This window comes from Ictidomys tridecemlineatus, chromosome 5 (assembly GCF_052094955.1).
Source record: "Ictidomys tridecemlineatus isolate mIctTri1 chromosome 5, mIctTri1.hap1, whole genome shotgun sequence".
Classification (NCBI taxonomy): domain Eukaryota; kingdom Metazoa; phylum Chordata; class Mammalia; order Rodentia; family Sciuridae; genus Ictidomys; species Ictidomys tridecemlineatus.
This window is the reverse complement of record NC_135481.1, coordinates 9,019,420-9,032,055: the sequence shown is the minus strand read 5'-3', so window position 1 is coordinate 9,032,055 and position 12,636 is coordinate 9,019,420. Positions and strand designations below refer to the sequence as shown.

At 57.4% G+C, this 12,636-nt stretch overlaps 1 protein-coding gene across 1 annotated transcript in view; it reads right to left on the bottom strand.

Moving 5' to 3' along the window:
- Positions 1-11,610, bottom strand: part of Cspg4 (chondroitin sulfate proteoglycan 4) — a 36,110-nt gene extending 24,500 nt beyond the window's left edge. The window contains exon 1 of the mRNA XM_005316826.4: positions 11,398-11,610. Within this exon, the coding sequence (XP_005316883.2) occupies positions 11,398-11,485 (88 nt within the window). The 5' untranslated portion in view covers positions 11,486-11,610. The remainder of the gene's footprint in view (positions 1-11,397) is intronic.
- Between the last annotated feature and the right edge of the window lie 1,026 nt (positions 11,611-12,636).

The window sequence follows — 12,636 nt, the reverse complement described above, 5'->3', positions numbered from 1 at the left end:
CCCCCCTGAGGCTCCCAGTGTCAGGGAGGGGTGGGGGTGGGCGGGGCAGGAAAGCATCTGCTGGGCCGCCAGCCCAGCCTCTTCTGGGGGGGTTGTGAGGTCTGACTCTGGGGCTGCCAGGAGAGGAAGGGACCTGCCTCGGGGGCTGGTGGGAGGTGGCCAGGTCCAGAAGACTGTGTTAGTGCCAGCCCTGCCCACTGGGGGGCTTGAAGGTCAGGAAGGGGTCAGGAGGGCAGGGGGTCTGGACTGTACCCTGGGCCTTCCCTGGGCAGGATTCAGAGCGGGGAACCTACTGTTCTTCTCCCAGTCTCTCCTTGGCTCGGCAGCCACGGGGCAAGAAGGTCCTAAGGACAAGGCTGTGGGGACGTGGCTGGGCTCCCCTGCCTGGCAGGCTACCTTGGAGAGTGTGAGTGTGTGAGCTGGGGCGGGAAACAATGGTCCTCGATCTGGACAGTGGCTTGGATCTGAAGCCCGGTGGCCATGCGCCTTGGAAAAGCCATGGCCATCTCATCCTTAGTTCCCCATGTGACCCACAGGGAAGATGAGCAGAATGACCCAGAAAAAAGTCCCTTGTCCAGAGCAGATGCCAGGTCAGAGGCCTCCCCCATGTCATTCAGAGACACGTGCCTCATGCTTTCTCTGGCCTCAGTTTTCCCATCCATGAAAGGGGCCTAAGAGGGGAGAATGATATATGCCTGGATCCCAGGGTCAGTGGCTGGCAGAAAGCTGTGGTCACCTCAGTGGGTACAGCAGAGCCACCTCTAGTATAAATGGCCACAAGCCTAGCCAGGCTGGAAGCTGCTGCTTTTTTTTTTTTTTCCTTCGGTGCAGGGAATGCACCCCAGGGCCTGGCTTACGTTACACTAAGCATGCACACTTTTCCTTTTTTCTTTAGTTGTAGGTGGACACAGTACCTTTGTTTATTTTTATGTGGTGCTGAGGATCCACCCCAGTGTTTCTCATGTGCCAGGCAAATGCTCTACCACTGAGCCCCAACCTTGGCCCAAGCACGCACTCGTCCACTGCGCTGTACCCCCACAGGCTAGAAGATCCTAAGGACAGACCCAGGACCCATGTCCCCTGACAAGCTACCTGCACATCATGAGACCCACGGACACGGGCTGCAGGGGGAACATTAGCATCTGGGGGACTAAAGGGATCAAATGGAGGTGGCATTTGGCCCCATTAGAGGGGTTCCATCACGCAGAGCTCCCCACACAGACAGGCATGCAGCAAGCTCCAGACACTGATGTCAGTAGGAGGCTGTGGCCCTCCAGAGGTCCCCATGCTGAGGTCTCACCTCGAGGGCAGGATCCCTCCAGCTGGCACTGTCAGCCCCTCAGCCCCCGGGGGCCAGGCTCACGGCTCCCACTCTCTCTCACCCACCTTTTCTCCTCCAACCTCAGTCATGGCCTCTTAGCTGATGTGCCCACAGGACATCTAAGACCACCCACCATAAGCCGGCCTCAGAGTCACCTCCCCCCCACCTGCTCTCCAGTCAGTGAAGGTCCAGTCAGGAGCCACTGCTGGGCAGAAACCTGAGTCACCCTAGACCCTCTTCTTCCTCCCTCTCCAAAGGTGACGAATACCCAGACTCTCAATCCTGCTTCGAAATTCTCCCTTAAGTTTGTCTCCTTCTCCTCTGTGCCATCCCTGTCTGGTTCAAGGACCTTCCTGTCCCTCTAGCAGCAGCCACAGCTCACCTGAACTGGGTCCCTGCATCCTCCTTCCCTGCCTGGGCGCCTTCCAAGCCTCCCTCCCCCAGGGCCAGGCCTCCAGACCCCAGCACAACTGGAGCCCAGGGATGGCCTTGCCGCTGCCAGCCAGGCCTTCCTGTCACCTCCCCTGGACACTCGACACCAGCTTTACTGGACCTTGGGCTTTCTCATGGACACCTAGCAGGTTCCCGTTCCCTGCCTGGGCTGGGCCTGGCCTTCCTTGTCCCGCCCCGTACCCCAAAGCTCTTCTGCCCCTTTGTTCCTGCAGGAACCAGTCCATCCACCCCCGACCCAAGGCACCTTCTCTTCAACTGGGGTTCAAAGACGCTCAGCTAGGACTTGGGGATCTGCGTTACTGCCACCTCTCTGTGAACACTGTGAGTCTTGGGGACAGTGAAAGGAGTTGGAAAGGGAGGAGGGAGGGCTGCTGCAGGGCACCAGTGGTGGCCACATCCCCACCTGGCCCCGCTGGGAGCCCACCCCAGCTCTCTGCCACCTGGCCGCACCCCTGCTTTCCAGCCCTCCAGGGCCCCTGTGCTCAAAGGCCAGAGAGGGTGGGGACTGCCCCGGCAGGGAGTGCTTTTCTGGGCCTGTGGTGACCGAGTCTGGTGCTTGTTTTTTAAGAAAATAGACTCAGAGCCCCTATTTATAGCTGGGGGCCAGAGCCACAGACGGAGGGACTGGTTTGAGGCCATGCAGGCTCCTGCTCAGGCAGGGGCTGAGGGGCGGGGCCATTCCCAGGCCCCTGCCCACCCCTAGTCCCCAAGGAAGTGCCTGTGGGATCCTGAATTGGCTGGGACAGGATGTAGCCTGTGCTTTGGGGCTGGGGAGGAGACCCGAGGGAGGGGGATAGAAAATGTCTCTCAGGATTGGTCCCTGGGTGGAGTGGGGTCTGTGATGTCTACTGAGGAGGCCGCGGAGGGCCGGGGTGCCAGCAGCAGAGGAAGCACCTCAGACTCCACCAGCGCTCCATGAAGGGGGACCCAGAGACAAGGGCCCAGAGATGGGGAGGCAGAACTGGGGGAGGACAAGATGGGAGAGCGGCCTGCAGGCCAGCTGACCCTGGGGCAGAGGGGAAAGGGGAGGCTCAAGGAAGACAGAGAGGGGTTTCTGTTCCCTGGAGTCTCCAGGCATGGCAGGATCTCAGTCAGATCCAGGTGAGCAAGGCATCAGGCATCTCTGTGGCCTCTGCCCCACAGGCCAGACCGCAGCCCCTCCTGTCCCAGGGCCTGGGGACCCTCTGTTCTTAGTAGTTGCAGGTTGGAGGCCCTGCAGTGAACTTGGTCACCACCATCCTTTATCATTGTTGGAAGCCAGGGTCCTGCGCGTGCTAGGAAGTGCTGCACCACTGAGCCACATCCCCAGCCCCGTCCCAAGGTCCTCAAATGGATGGAAGGGACAGGGCAAAGCCAGGACTCTTGGGGACAGCTCTGGTCTCTGGCTTGCTGGGGAGGGAGTCCCCAGCCTGAGAGGTCACAAGCTGAGGCCACCGCAGGCCTCACACCTGCTCCTGGCCTCTGCCGGACCCCTCTTGGCTGTGCTTCCTCAGGGCGGTGGGGTGACTCCAGCCTGGGGCATGCGTCTTGGAGCCAGAGCCACAACCAGTGACTCAGACAGTTAAAAAAGGAGCAGCTCCGCGCGGTGACTCAACTGGCTGTGCAGGGCCGGGTGGGTCTGCCGGGTACTGGACGGGGTGGTCTGGGTTTATTTTTGGCAGGGTGGGGCTGGGGCCAGCGGGTGGAAGATGGGAACCGGGGGTGGAGAGGGGGGTGGAGAGGAGCGGGAGAGCCCCAGGGCTCCGTGCCAACTTAGGAAAGTAATTTCCCAATGCAGGAGGCTGCCTCTCAGCCCCATTTCAGGACCTGCCTGCCCTGCTGTGTGACCCAGGATGAACAGTTTGCTTTCTCTGGACAGAAGCATAATTCCCCTACCCTATTCTCAATAGGCTGGAGCTCAGAAATTTAGAGCTGATCTGGAAGACTGAAGATCCCACTCAGAGGCCCAGAGAGGGACAGGAGTCTGCCCAAGGCCACACAGCAGGGCCAGGTATCTCAACTTATCACAGGCTCAGATCCCTATAACAGTCTCCCTCATCCCAGGGCTGTCAGTACTTGGAGGAACAGGACCCCGCCTGATTATCCTTCCCTAGAAGGGCTCAGCTGGGCTCCAGATGCCTGGAGATGGAAACTTGGCCAAGGGAAGGCGCCTGGATTCTACCAGCACATATCCGGGGAGCTTGCTGGATTCTGCCCAGTGGCCAATGGAGAAAAGTTATCCCTTTGGGGGTAAAGGCAGATTGTCCACACAGATGGATCTCAATCTGGAGGCCTAGGCTCTGGCCAGCCCCTGATCCAGAGAGTCCCAGCAGTTGTCACTGCCTCAGGCTGCTTGCTTCACTCTAGCCACCTCTGGACACTCATTTCCTCTCACTTCCCCAGCTCCACTTTCACACAGAGGAACCTCAGGCATTACCAACACCCCAGAGAGGATCCTTCACCTCCTTCAGTCTGGATTTCTGCTCCTCATGATGTAGCCACCAATGTTTATCATGGGTGGTGGTTAACAGCTCCATGGTAGTTTTTGGCAGTTGAGTCATCTCATGTCACTGGGCCCTGGCCAGAGTCTAGGTATACCAAGAGGGAGCCCCTAAGAGATTGGCAGAGAGCAAGGAAAAGATAGGCTTCTAGGCTGTCTGGCCTATAAGCAGACATTCACTCTCTTCTCCCCAGCCACCTGCTCTGCAGACCGGGTCTGAGTTCTACTTGGTCAGTGGCTTGACCCCATTGACCGGGTTCTTGCTGCCTCCAGCTCCTGTGTCCTGCCCAGGGGCTGTGGGCCTTGGGAAGTGGGCCCTGGAGGGCTTTGAGGGGCTGTCTCTGCTTCTCCTGCGGGTGGGGGAGGTTTAAGCTTGGCACGCCAGCCACGCAGACGCAGGGGCCCTACTTTTTGTAGGGTCCTGGGCTGGTGAGCAGCAGCTGGCTGATGCCATTGTGGAGAGCCACCTCCCCTCTGGCACTTGATCCTCCACAGACTCACCTCTTCTGAGCTCTTGCCTTGGAAACTTCCTGAAGGCTCCTGATGAAGGCTCCCATACTGCTCTCTGCCCAACCCCAGGAAGAACACGGTAGTAACCCTAACAGTGACCTCAGGTGCAGACCCGGCTGGGTGTTTATTTCAGGTCAAGAATCTTGTTAAATCCTTAACACATAGAATTGCTAGGAGGTTTTCTGGTCATTTATCTATTTATTTATTTTTGTACCAGGGATTGAACCTAGGGGTGCTTAACCACTGAGCCACATCCTCAGCCCTTTCTTAAATTTAGAGACAGGGTCTCACTAAGTTACTGAGCCTGGCCTTGAACTTGCAATGGAGAGCCAGCCAGCCGTGGGGATTATAGGCGTGTGCACCGTGCCTGGCTTTTTTCCACTTTAGAGAGGAGAAATCGGAGAGGCTTGGAGGGGCCAAGTCACTTGCCCAAGGTCACACATAGAGTAGTAGGGCTGGAATGCAATCCCCAGCTCTCTCACACCATGTTAGCAACTGCTCCTGCTCACCCCGCCCCCCCCCATGTAGTCCCCAGGGAGCTGAGGACTCAGAACGGGAAGAGGGGAGTCAGGACAGGAGACTCCCAAAAAGGGTAAAGGGTGATTTGTTCCTTCTCTGATCTGGGTGGGAAGTGTGTGTGTGTGTGTGTGTGTGTGTGTGTGTGTGTGTGTGTGTACCAGCGCCTGAGGCCTCCCTGGCTGGCCTCCAGCTACAGGACAGCCAGCCTGGCCCCAGCTGCTGTGCACAAGCAAAGGGGGCAGGGCGGGCCGGTGTCGTGGGAATCAGCATCCTGGGCCCATTGATATTTATAGCGGCTCCCTCCTGAAATGTGGGCGGGGGAAGGGGTTGCTCTTAGGTGGGAACGGAAGTTGGTCTCCTCTTCCCAGTTCCCTTTAGGTCCCCAGAGAGTAGACCGGCCCAGGCCAGAGGCCCTGCCCTGTCTGTGGAGCCAAAGGCTGTGTGTCCTGAGTTGGGGGTTTCCCCCAGGGCTGCTGGCTCAGGGGCTGGACACGCTCCTTACCAGAGCTTGCTGAATAGCGCCGTGTGTCTGAGTGTGTGTACACATGCACATGCACACACGTCTGCTAGGTGATGAAGGCCATGGACCAGGGGGCAGAGGGCCAGTGAGAGTGGGCAGGATCCCAGGAGAGAGGCAGAGCAGGCTGTGGGTCTCAGGACCATCTGTGGTTAGAAAAGTCTCCCAGAGGGTGTCCTGCTGGGCTGAGCCTTGGAGGGGAGGGGAGGGACGGCCAGTTGCAGAGATCAGTGTGGACAGAGGTGGAGGGTGCAGGGAACAATGGATGGTTATCTGATGGCCTAGTTCATCAGCCATCCCTGGGACACAGGATAACCTTGAAGCTGATACCCTGGGGGGAAGAGAAGGGCACAGCCCCACAGACAAGGAGGCATTCCTCGCTGGGGGCTCAGGATGTTACATGCTTCCAGGAAGAACAGGAGTGGGAAGTTGGGGCAGGAGAGACCCAGAGCTCCCAGGCCTGGCTGCCAGGAAGCTGGGGTCCTGGCCTGCACCCTGCCTGCCTTCAGGTTCCCCAGATAGTGAAGGACATCTTCCAGGGAACCTTGGTATCAGTCTGATTTGGGAGTCTTTGAAAGCCAGAGTTTTCAAAGATTTTTTTTCTTTTTCTTTTTAAAGTCACAGGTCCTCTGTCAAGACCACATCTTACACAAAAACCCAATCTACAAGCTTACGTTCAGGGAGCTGCTAGGCATGAATTGGGGAGGGACAGGGCCCTGTGTTCCCGGGCTCTGCTGCCTCCAGCTAGACTCAGGTGTAAGAGGCCATTGTTGGAAAGCCTCCGGGCCCTCTGTGGGCCCAGCCCCAAGCTCACAGTGTGATGGAGAGCCCGAGAGAAAGCAGAGGGGACGTCCACCCCAGGGAAGCTTCTGGTCCTGTGGGCGAGGCTGCCACCCAAGTCAGGGAATAGGGACAAAGGTCAGGGAGGCCTACAGGAGGCGCTGTGTGACTCTGGCCCTGCCCTGAGCTTCCCGCTGAACCACAGTAGGCGGTGAGCTGGCCTGGGGTGGGAGTTCTGCAGTAGAGTCCAGGGAGGGAGGCAGTCTCGCTGATGCACCAGGACAACTGACTGACCAACCATTAAGCCACCAGAGAGACAGCCACGCTGAAACGTTTAAGCATGAGGCATGGCTGGTGGCCTGGCTAACGCACACCAGAACTGGCAGGCCTGGGAGCCGACGGGCGTGGGTAGGCATGGAACAGGAGGAAGCAATGGTCAACAAGACAGGCACTGTCCCTGGCCAGATCCACCCAGGCCACCAAGCCACTGTGACAGTAGCCTCAGGGGTAACACCTTACATCTGAGACAGAGGTGGCTTCATTGGCTGCCCTAGCTAAGATGTGGGGGGCTTTTTGAAGGGGATTTGCTTCTGCTCTGAAAAGGTAGAGGGTTTAGAGAGGTGGGGAACAATTGCTGGAGGATTATGGGGGGACAGCAGGGAGCTGTCTCTCCCTGCTGGAGGGCCTGAGCTCTCTGTGGGGTGTGGCCACTGGGCCGGATCCAGGAAGGCCCGCTGTTGTTGGGGTGGGTAAGGACGCCATGGTTGTGTGTCCAGGGAGTGACCTGTGGGGCTGTTTCCCGACCTGCAGTGCTGCTGTAACATGGCCACTCCACCAAGAGGTGTCTAGAGGTCAGAGCTCAGGGATAAGATGGCTCCCTCCTTTGCCCTGCTTGGAAGTAAGGAGCCTCCTGAGAAGCGGAGAACTAGGAACTCCTACCCCAAAGAGAGTTCAAGCACAGAGCTGTTCATTTTAATTTAATTCATTCCAAAATTATTCACACCAATTCAGGAATGATGGTAATACAGTTAGTGTGAAACCCATGCTCTGCCTGTACCCGGAGAAAGTCTTAACTCTAGAAGGATCTATAGAACTGGACCCATGCCAGGTCAGAGGGTATGTTGGAGGCAATAAGGGAGCTGACGGTGCCAAGATTTGGGGGGGAGGTGGTGAGGAGCAGGCCCAGGCCCTGGATCACCCCCCTGTCCACCTGCTCAGCACAACACCCTTTGACCCCACCCTGGCTCACTTCTCCCCAAGGTGCTGCCCAGGCCAGGTCTGGGAGGTAGGGACCCCTGAGATGGGCTCCTGGTGTCAGCCCCTTTGTCTGGGTTGGTGAGCAAGGCTGTGCCCATGGTCCATGCGTCTCCGCGTCCTCTTCTGTGCACCCACATCTGTGAGTGCCAGTGAGAGTGGACGTCAGGGCTATTTCCAACTCCCCCTCCCCTGCCCACCCTCTCGGGCAGCACGCCCAGTTCCCAGAGGCAGCCTATACACTTCCTCTGCGAGCTGCACACGCTCCCGCCAGCCGCCAGCCACAGGGCCCACCTGGCGTGGCCCACCCTCCCCCAGCCGCTCCCACCCGGAGCAGCAGCACTGAAAGGCCCTTCTTATCCTGCCTGGGCTGGTGGGTGCGGGAGGGGGCTCAGTTACACTTGGTTCAGGGACAGCTTTCCTAGAGTCCAAGTGGGCTGGGACAAGGCTCTGGCCCCTGCCCTGCTCTCTGCAGCACCCCTCAAGTTCAGAGTTCCTATCCAGGTAACAAAACCCTGCAGGTCAGGCGCTGCATGGGCGTCCCACCTCAGTCCCTCACTCTCTGTCTTTCAGAGTCAAGCCAGGCCAGGGCAAAGAAGAGGTGCAGGAGCCATCGTCCCTGTATGCTCTGCGCTCCCTCTGACCTCCTAGGTTCTTTTGTTGTTGTTGTTGTTGTTGTTTTAAACTAAACGGACAGAAATGTCATCTCTAGGGCTGGGGTTGTGGCTCAGTGGAAGAGCTCTTGTCTAGCACGTGGGAGGCCCTGGGTTCAATCCTCAGCACCACATAAAAATAAATAAACAAAATAAAGATATTGTGTCCAACTACTTCTTAAAAAAAAAAAATCAATGCCGTCTCCTTTCTTGTGTGCCTGTCCTCCAGGCACTGGCTCACACCCCCTCTCTCCCAGGGCCTGCAAGGAGCTGGAGGCACATTTTTCATTCATAGGTCATAATGACGCAGGGCTGGGAGCTCTTCTTGGGACTTAGAACACCTTGCTTACTCCCTGGGGCCTGGGTTTCCCAATTTGTACAGATAGTCCAAGAAGCCAGACTCCCAGGCTGCTGATGAGTGACAGGGAGTCTCCAGAACAGTGGAGAGGGAAGCCTTCCTCAGGTAGGGGCTGCCCCTATTGCAGGGAGCTGGGCCAGGCATGGTGACAGACAGGTTTGTTGGACAGGAGCTCTGTCTGGCACAGGGGCTGGGGGGACGAGGGGGGAGCAGTGCATGGTGGGGGTGGGGAATGGCAGGGGTGAGAATACCAGCTCTTTCACCCCCTCCCCATTTCCAAATCCTAAAGTCAGAGGTCAGCTTAATGTTATAAAATTCCAAAGGCACCTTGCTACTTTCCTGCCCTAAAGCCTTCATTGGCTTCCAATCGCCAACTGGGCATAGGCTATGGGCTTCATTTTGCCATTTACGGTTTCAATGCCCCAGCCCAATGACTCTCCTTGGCCTGTGCTCAAAATATGCCTTCTGATCCCAACACCCCTCAGCTCACACCACCTCAGTTCTCTTGCTCAGGCAAGGAGTGCCTGGAATGCTGACTCCCTTCCCAGACTCCAGGGCTGGTCTCAGGGATCCTTGTCCCATCCTGATTTCCTCTGCTCCATACTTTTGATTTGGATCTTTGCATGTACAACTAGGATTTTTCCTTTCTTTCTTTCTTTTTCTTCTTTTGTACTAAGGATTGAATCCAGGGGTGCTCTACCACTGAGCTACATCTCCAGCTGTTTTCATTTTTTCCATTTTGAGATAGGGTCTCACCAAGTTGCTTAGTGCCTTGCTAAGTTACTGAGGCTGGCCTTCAACTTGCAATCCTCCTGCCTCAACCTCCCAAACTGCCCAGATTACTGGAGCATGCCACCACGCCTAGCATGCTGTTTGAGTTTTAATCTGCTTTTCTGTCTCCTTAATAAGTCAAAGTTCAGCCTTTCCTTTTCTGAGCACCCCTCACTGCCTGGCATGATGTGCTTGTTGCTGGTGGTACTTAGACTGCCCCTCAGTTGAAGCCCAAGGAGGTGAGGGTGTTGGGAATCTCTCCCTTGGGCATAGGATGGATGAGTTGACCTCCCCAGTCATCTTGGATGCCCCCTTCCCATGTCTCTGGAGACCCACCCTGAGATCTTAGGGGACTAGGTCTTTGCAGTAGAAACAGGGAGCCCAGCAATTCAGCCCTGACTCACCCCAGTACAGGGGGGTCCTTCCCTGACTCATTTCCCTTTTGAGCACCTCGTGATGCTCTCCTTTAGAACTGGCTTCCCCATCTGATGGGGAGAAGGGTGTGGCCTGGGCCCCTGGAAGGGAGGCTCAGGCCCCTCCTCTGCTCAGAGTTGCTCTTGGGATTGGTCCCAAAAGATGTAGGCTGAAGCACTGATTCATACATGGGTAGTAATGACCGATGGGCCCAGAGGCCACGGTTCTTATGGCATAACTAGACTATGCTTTCACTACAGGAAGAATGCTGTAATGTTGAGATTCCTGGCATGGTGACAGGGGAGGCAGACCAGCACCTTTCAGAAGGCACACTTTCATTCAGTCCCTGCTGGGGTATTAGTACTAGGGACAGGGAGATGTGGCATGGGGGTGGCTGCCTGGATCTGTTTAAAGGACGAGCCTCTCCTGAGGCACAGGATACTTGGGGGCTCCAGCCTTGCCTCCAGGAGGCTGAAGGATGGGTGGTCCTGTCACTAACCAGGCCTCTCAGTAAGGAGAGAGGGAAAAGGAGTGGGAGACAAAGGCAGAAGGAAGAGGGGGAAGTGGCAGCAGAGGCCAGGGGCCCAAAAGACCACCTGGAGCCAGGCACAGTTGCACACACCTGTAATCCCAGTGGCTCAAGAGGCTGAGGCAGGAGGATTGTAAATTAAAAGCCAGCAGCAGTAATTTAGCAAGGCCCTAAGCAACTTAGTGAGAACCTGTCTCAAAATCAAAACTTAAAAAAGGTATGGGGGTGTAGCTCAGTGGTGAAACACCTGGGTTCAATCCCCAGAGCCAAAAAAAAAAAAAAAAGACCACCTGGGAACAATGGGAGGGGAAGGTGCAGGGGGCCAGAAACAACCAGGAGGTGATGGCTGAAGCATGGGGGGGCACCATACACAGGGTGAGGCAGGGTGGCTCCTTCTCCATTTCCCGCCACACAACAGTCCCATAGATGGCATATGGCATCTGTGGTTGGGGTGCCCGCTTCTACTGTCACTGAGTGACAAAGTGCACCCAACATGGTCACCCCAAGCCTGCCGGGCACACAGAGCCTGGATGGCATTGAGGCAGGCTTAGACGATCCCAGAGGGTAGAGCCACGCCCTAGGCAATCTGACTCCAGGGCCCCTGGTCACCCAAGCTGGACAACCTCGGACAACCAGGGTCCCCCATAACCTAGATCAAGAGCTTTCTCTGGGGTTCCCCATGTCCACCCCAGGGTGAACCCTGGAGACCTTGGCCTGGAGCGGGGAAAGTTCAGACCGCCTTGACTCCTCATCTGGGCGCCTCTTCTGGCCCCTCTGGTCCCTTTTCCCTCTGAGGAGCCTCTCACAGCTCCAGCCAGAGGTCTCAGCCCCCCACTCACCTGCAGATGCCCGTCGGGCCAGCAGAGCCAGGGTCAGAACCAGGGCCAGGGCGGGGGCTGGAGGCGGGCTCCGCGGGCCGGAGCGCATCGCGGCGGGCTGGGCGGCAGGACTGGCGCGACGCGTAGCGGAGTCCCGAGTCCCGAGTCCGCAGTCCCGACAGCAAAGCGGCGAGCGGAGAGGGCTCTGCGTCGGGGATGGGCCGGGCTCGGCGCCCGCGGTACTTAACTCGGGGGGCGGGGCAGGCGCCGACCCGCGCTCTCGGGTTTCGGGAGGGAGGCAGGCGGGGGCTCCCTCGTCTGCCCCCACCCCCAACCTTCTTAAAGGGCCCGTGCTGAGCTCCTCCTTCCAGGGCAGGGTCGAGGGGACCCTTACTGCTCCCTCAGACCTAGGCTCCACCCGGATATTTGGGACAAAGTCCCAAAAGAGTCCGGACCTCCTAAACGCTGACCCCCAGGACCCCTGAAGACACCCTCTGGGAGTAGGTACAACCCGGGTCATCCCCCTCTCTTCTCTCCCTTCTGCCCTTGTAGGGTTGATAGGGGGGGACAGAAGCCCACTATTCCAACAGGCCACCTTGACCGAGGCCTCCTTAGGACTCCCTTCCAGGAGGTTGCGCAGGGCTCTGATCACAGATCCTGCCACCTTGACCTTCTCTGTCTGTAAAGGAGAGATGTCTGCGCTTCCCCACAGGGCGGAAGAATGCTCAATCTCATGGTATTATTTGTCTCAAAGAAACTTTGCCTGGTGGGTGAGGACCACCCATTTCCCCATAAAGGGGGAGGAAACTGGCTCAGGAGATGGTCTTACAAAGCCTCAGGTGGAGAGTAGGTCCCTGGCCATTTGGACCCAGGAACTCAGGCCACCCCACCTAAAAATCCTGGTGTTTTAATTTGCCGGGACTTGCCTCCTGGAAATCTGGCCCTGGATTTAGCTCCTACCTAACAGTTTCAGGCTGGGGCCTTTCTCCTGGCTCCCTCCCAGGCAAAAACTTTCAGTCTAGTCCCAAGCAGGAGTTGGAGAAAGGGCCGATGTTATCTTGGAGTTCACAGTGCTAGAGGCTTTAGCCTGTTTTCTGCCCAGACCCAGTGTTGGGGTTGCCTGTCATTGGCTTCTTATCCAGTCAAGGGATGGAAGAGCACCTCCAGAATACTCACCCTCCCTTCCCTGACCCCAATCCCTGAATCCCACCTACCTACTCCACACCCAACCCCACCCAACCTCCACCCTCTTCCCAGCCC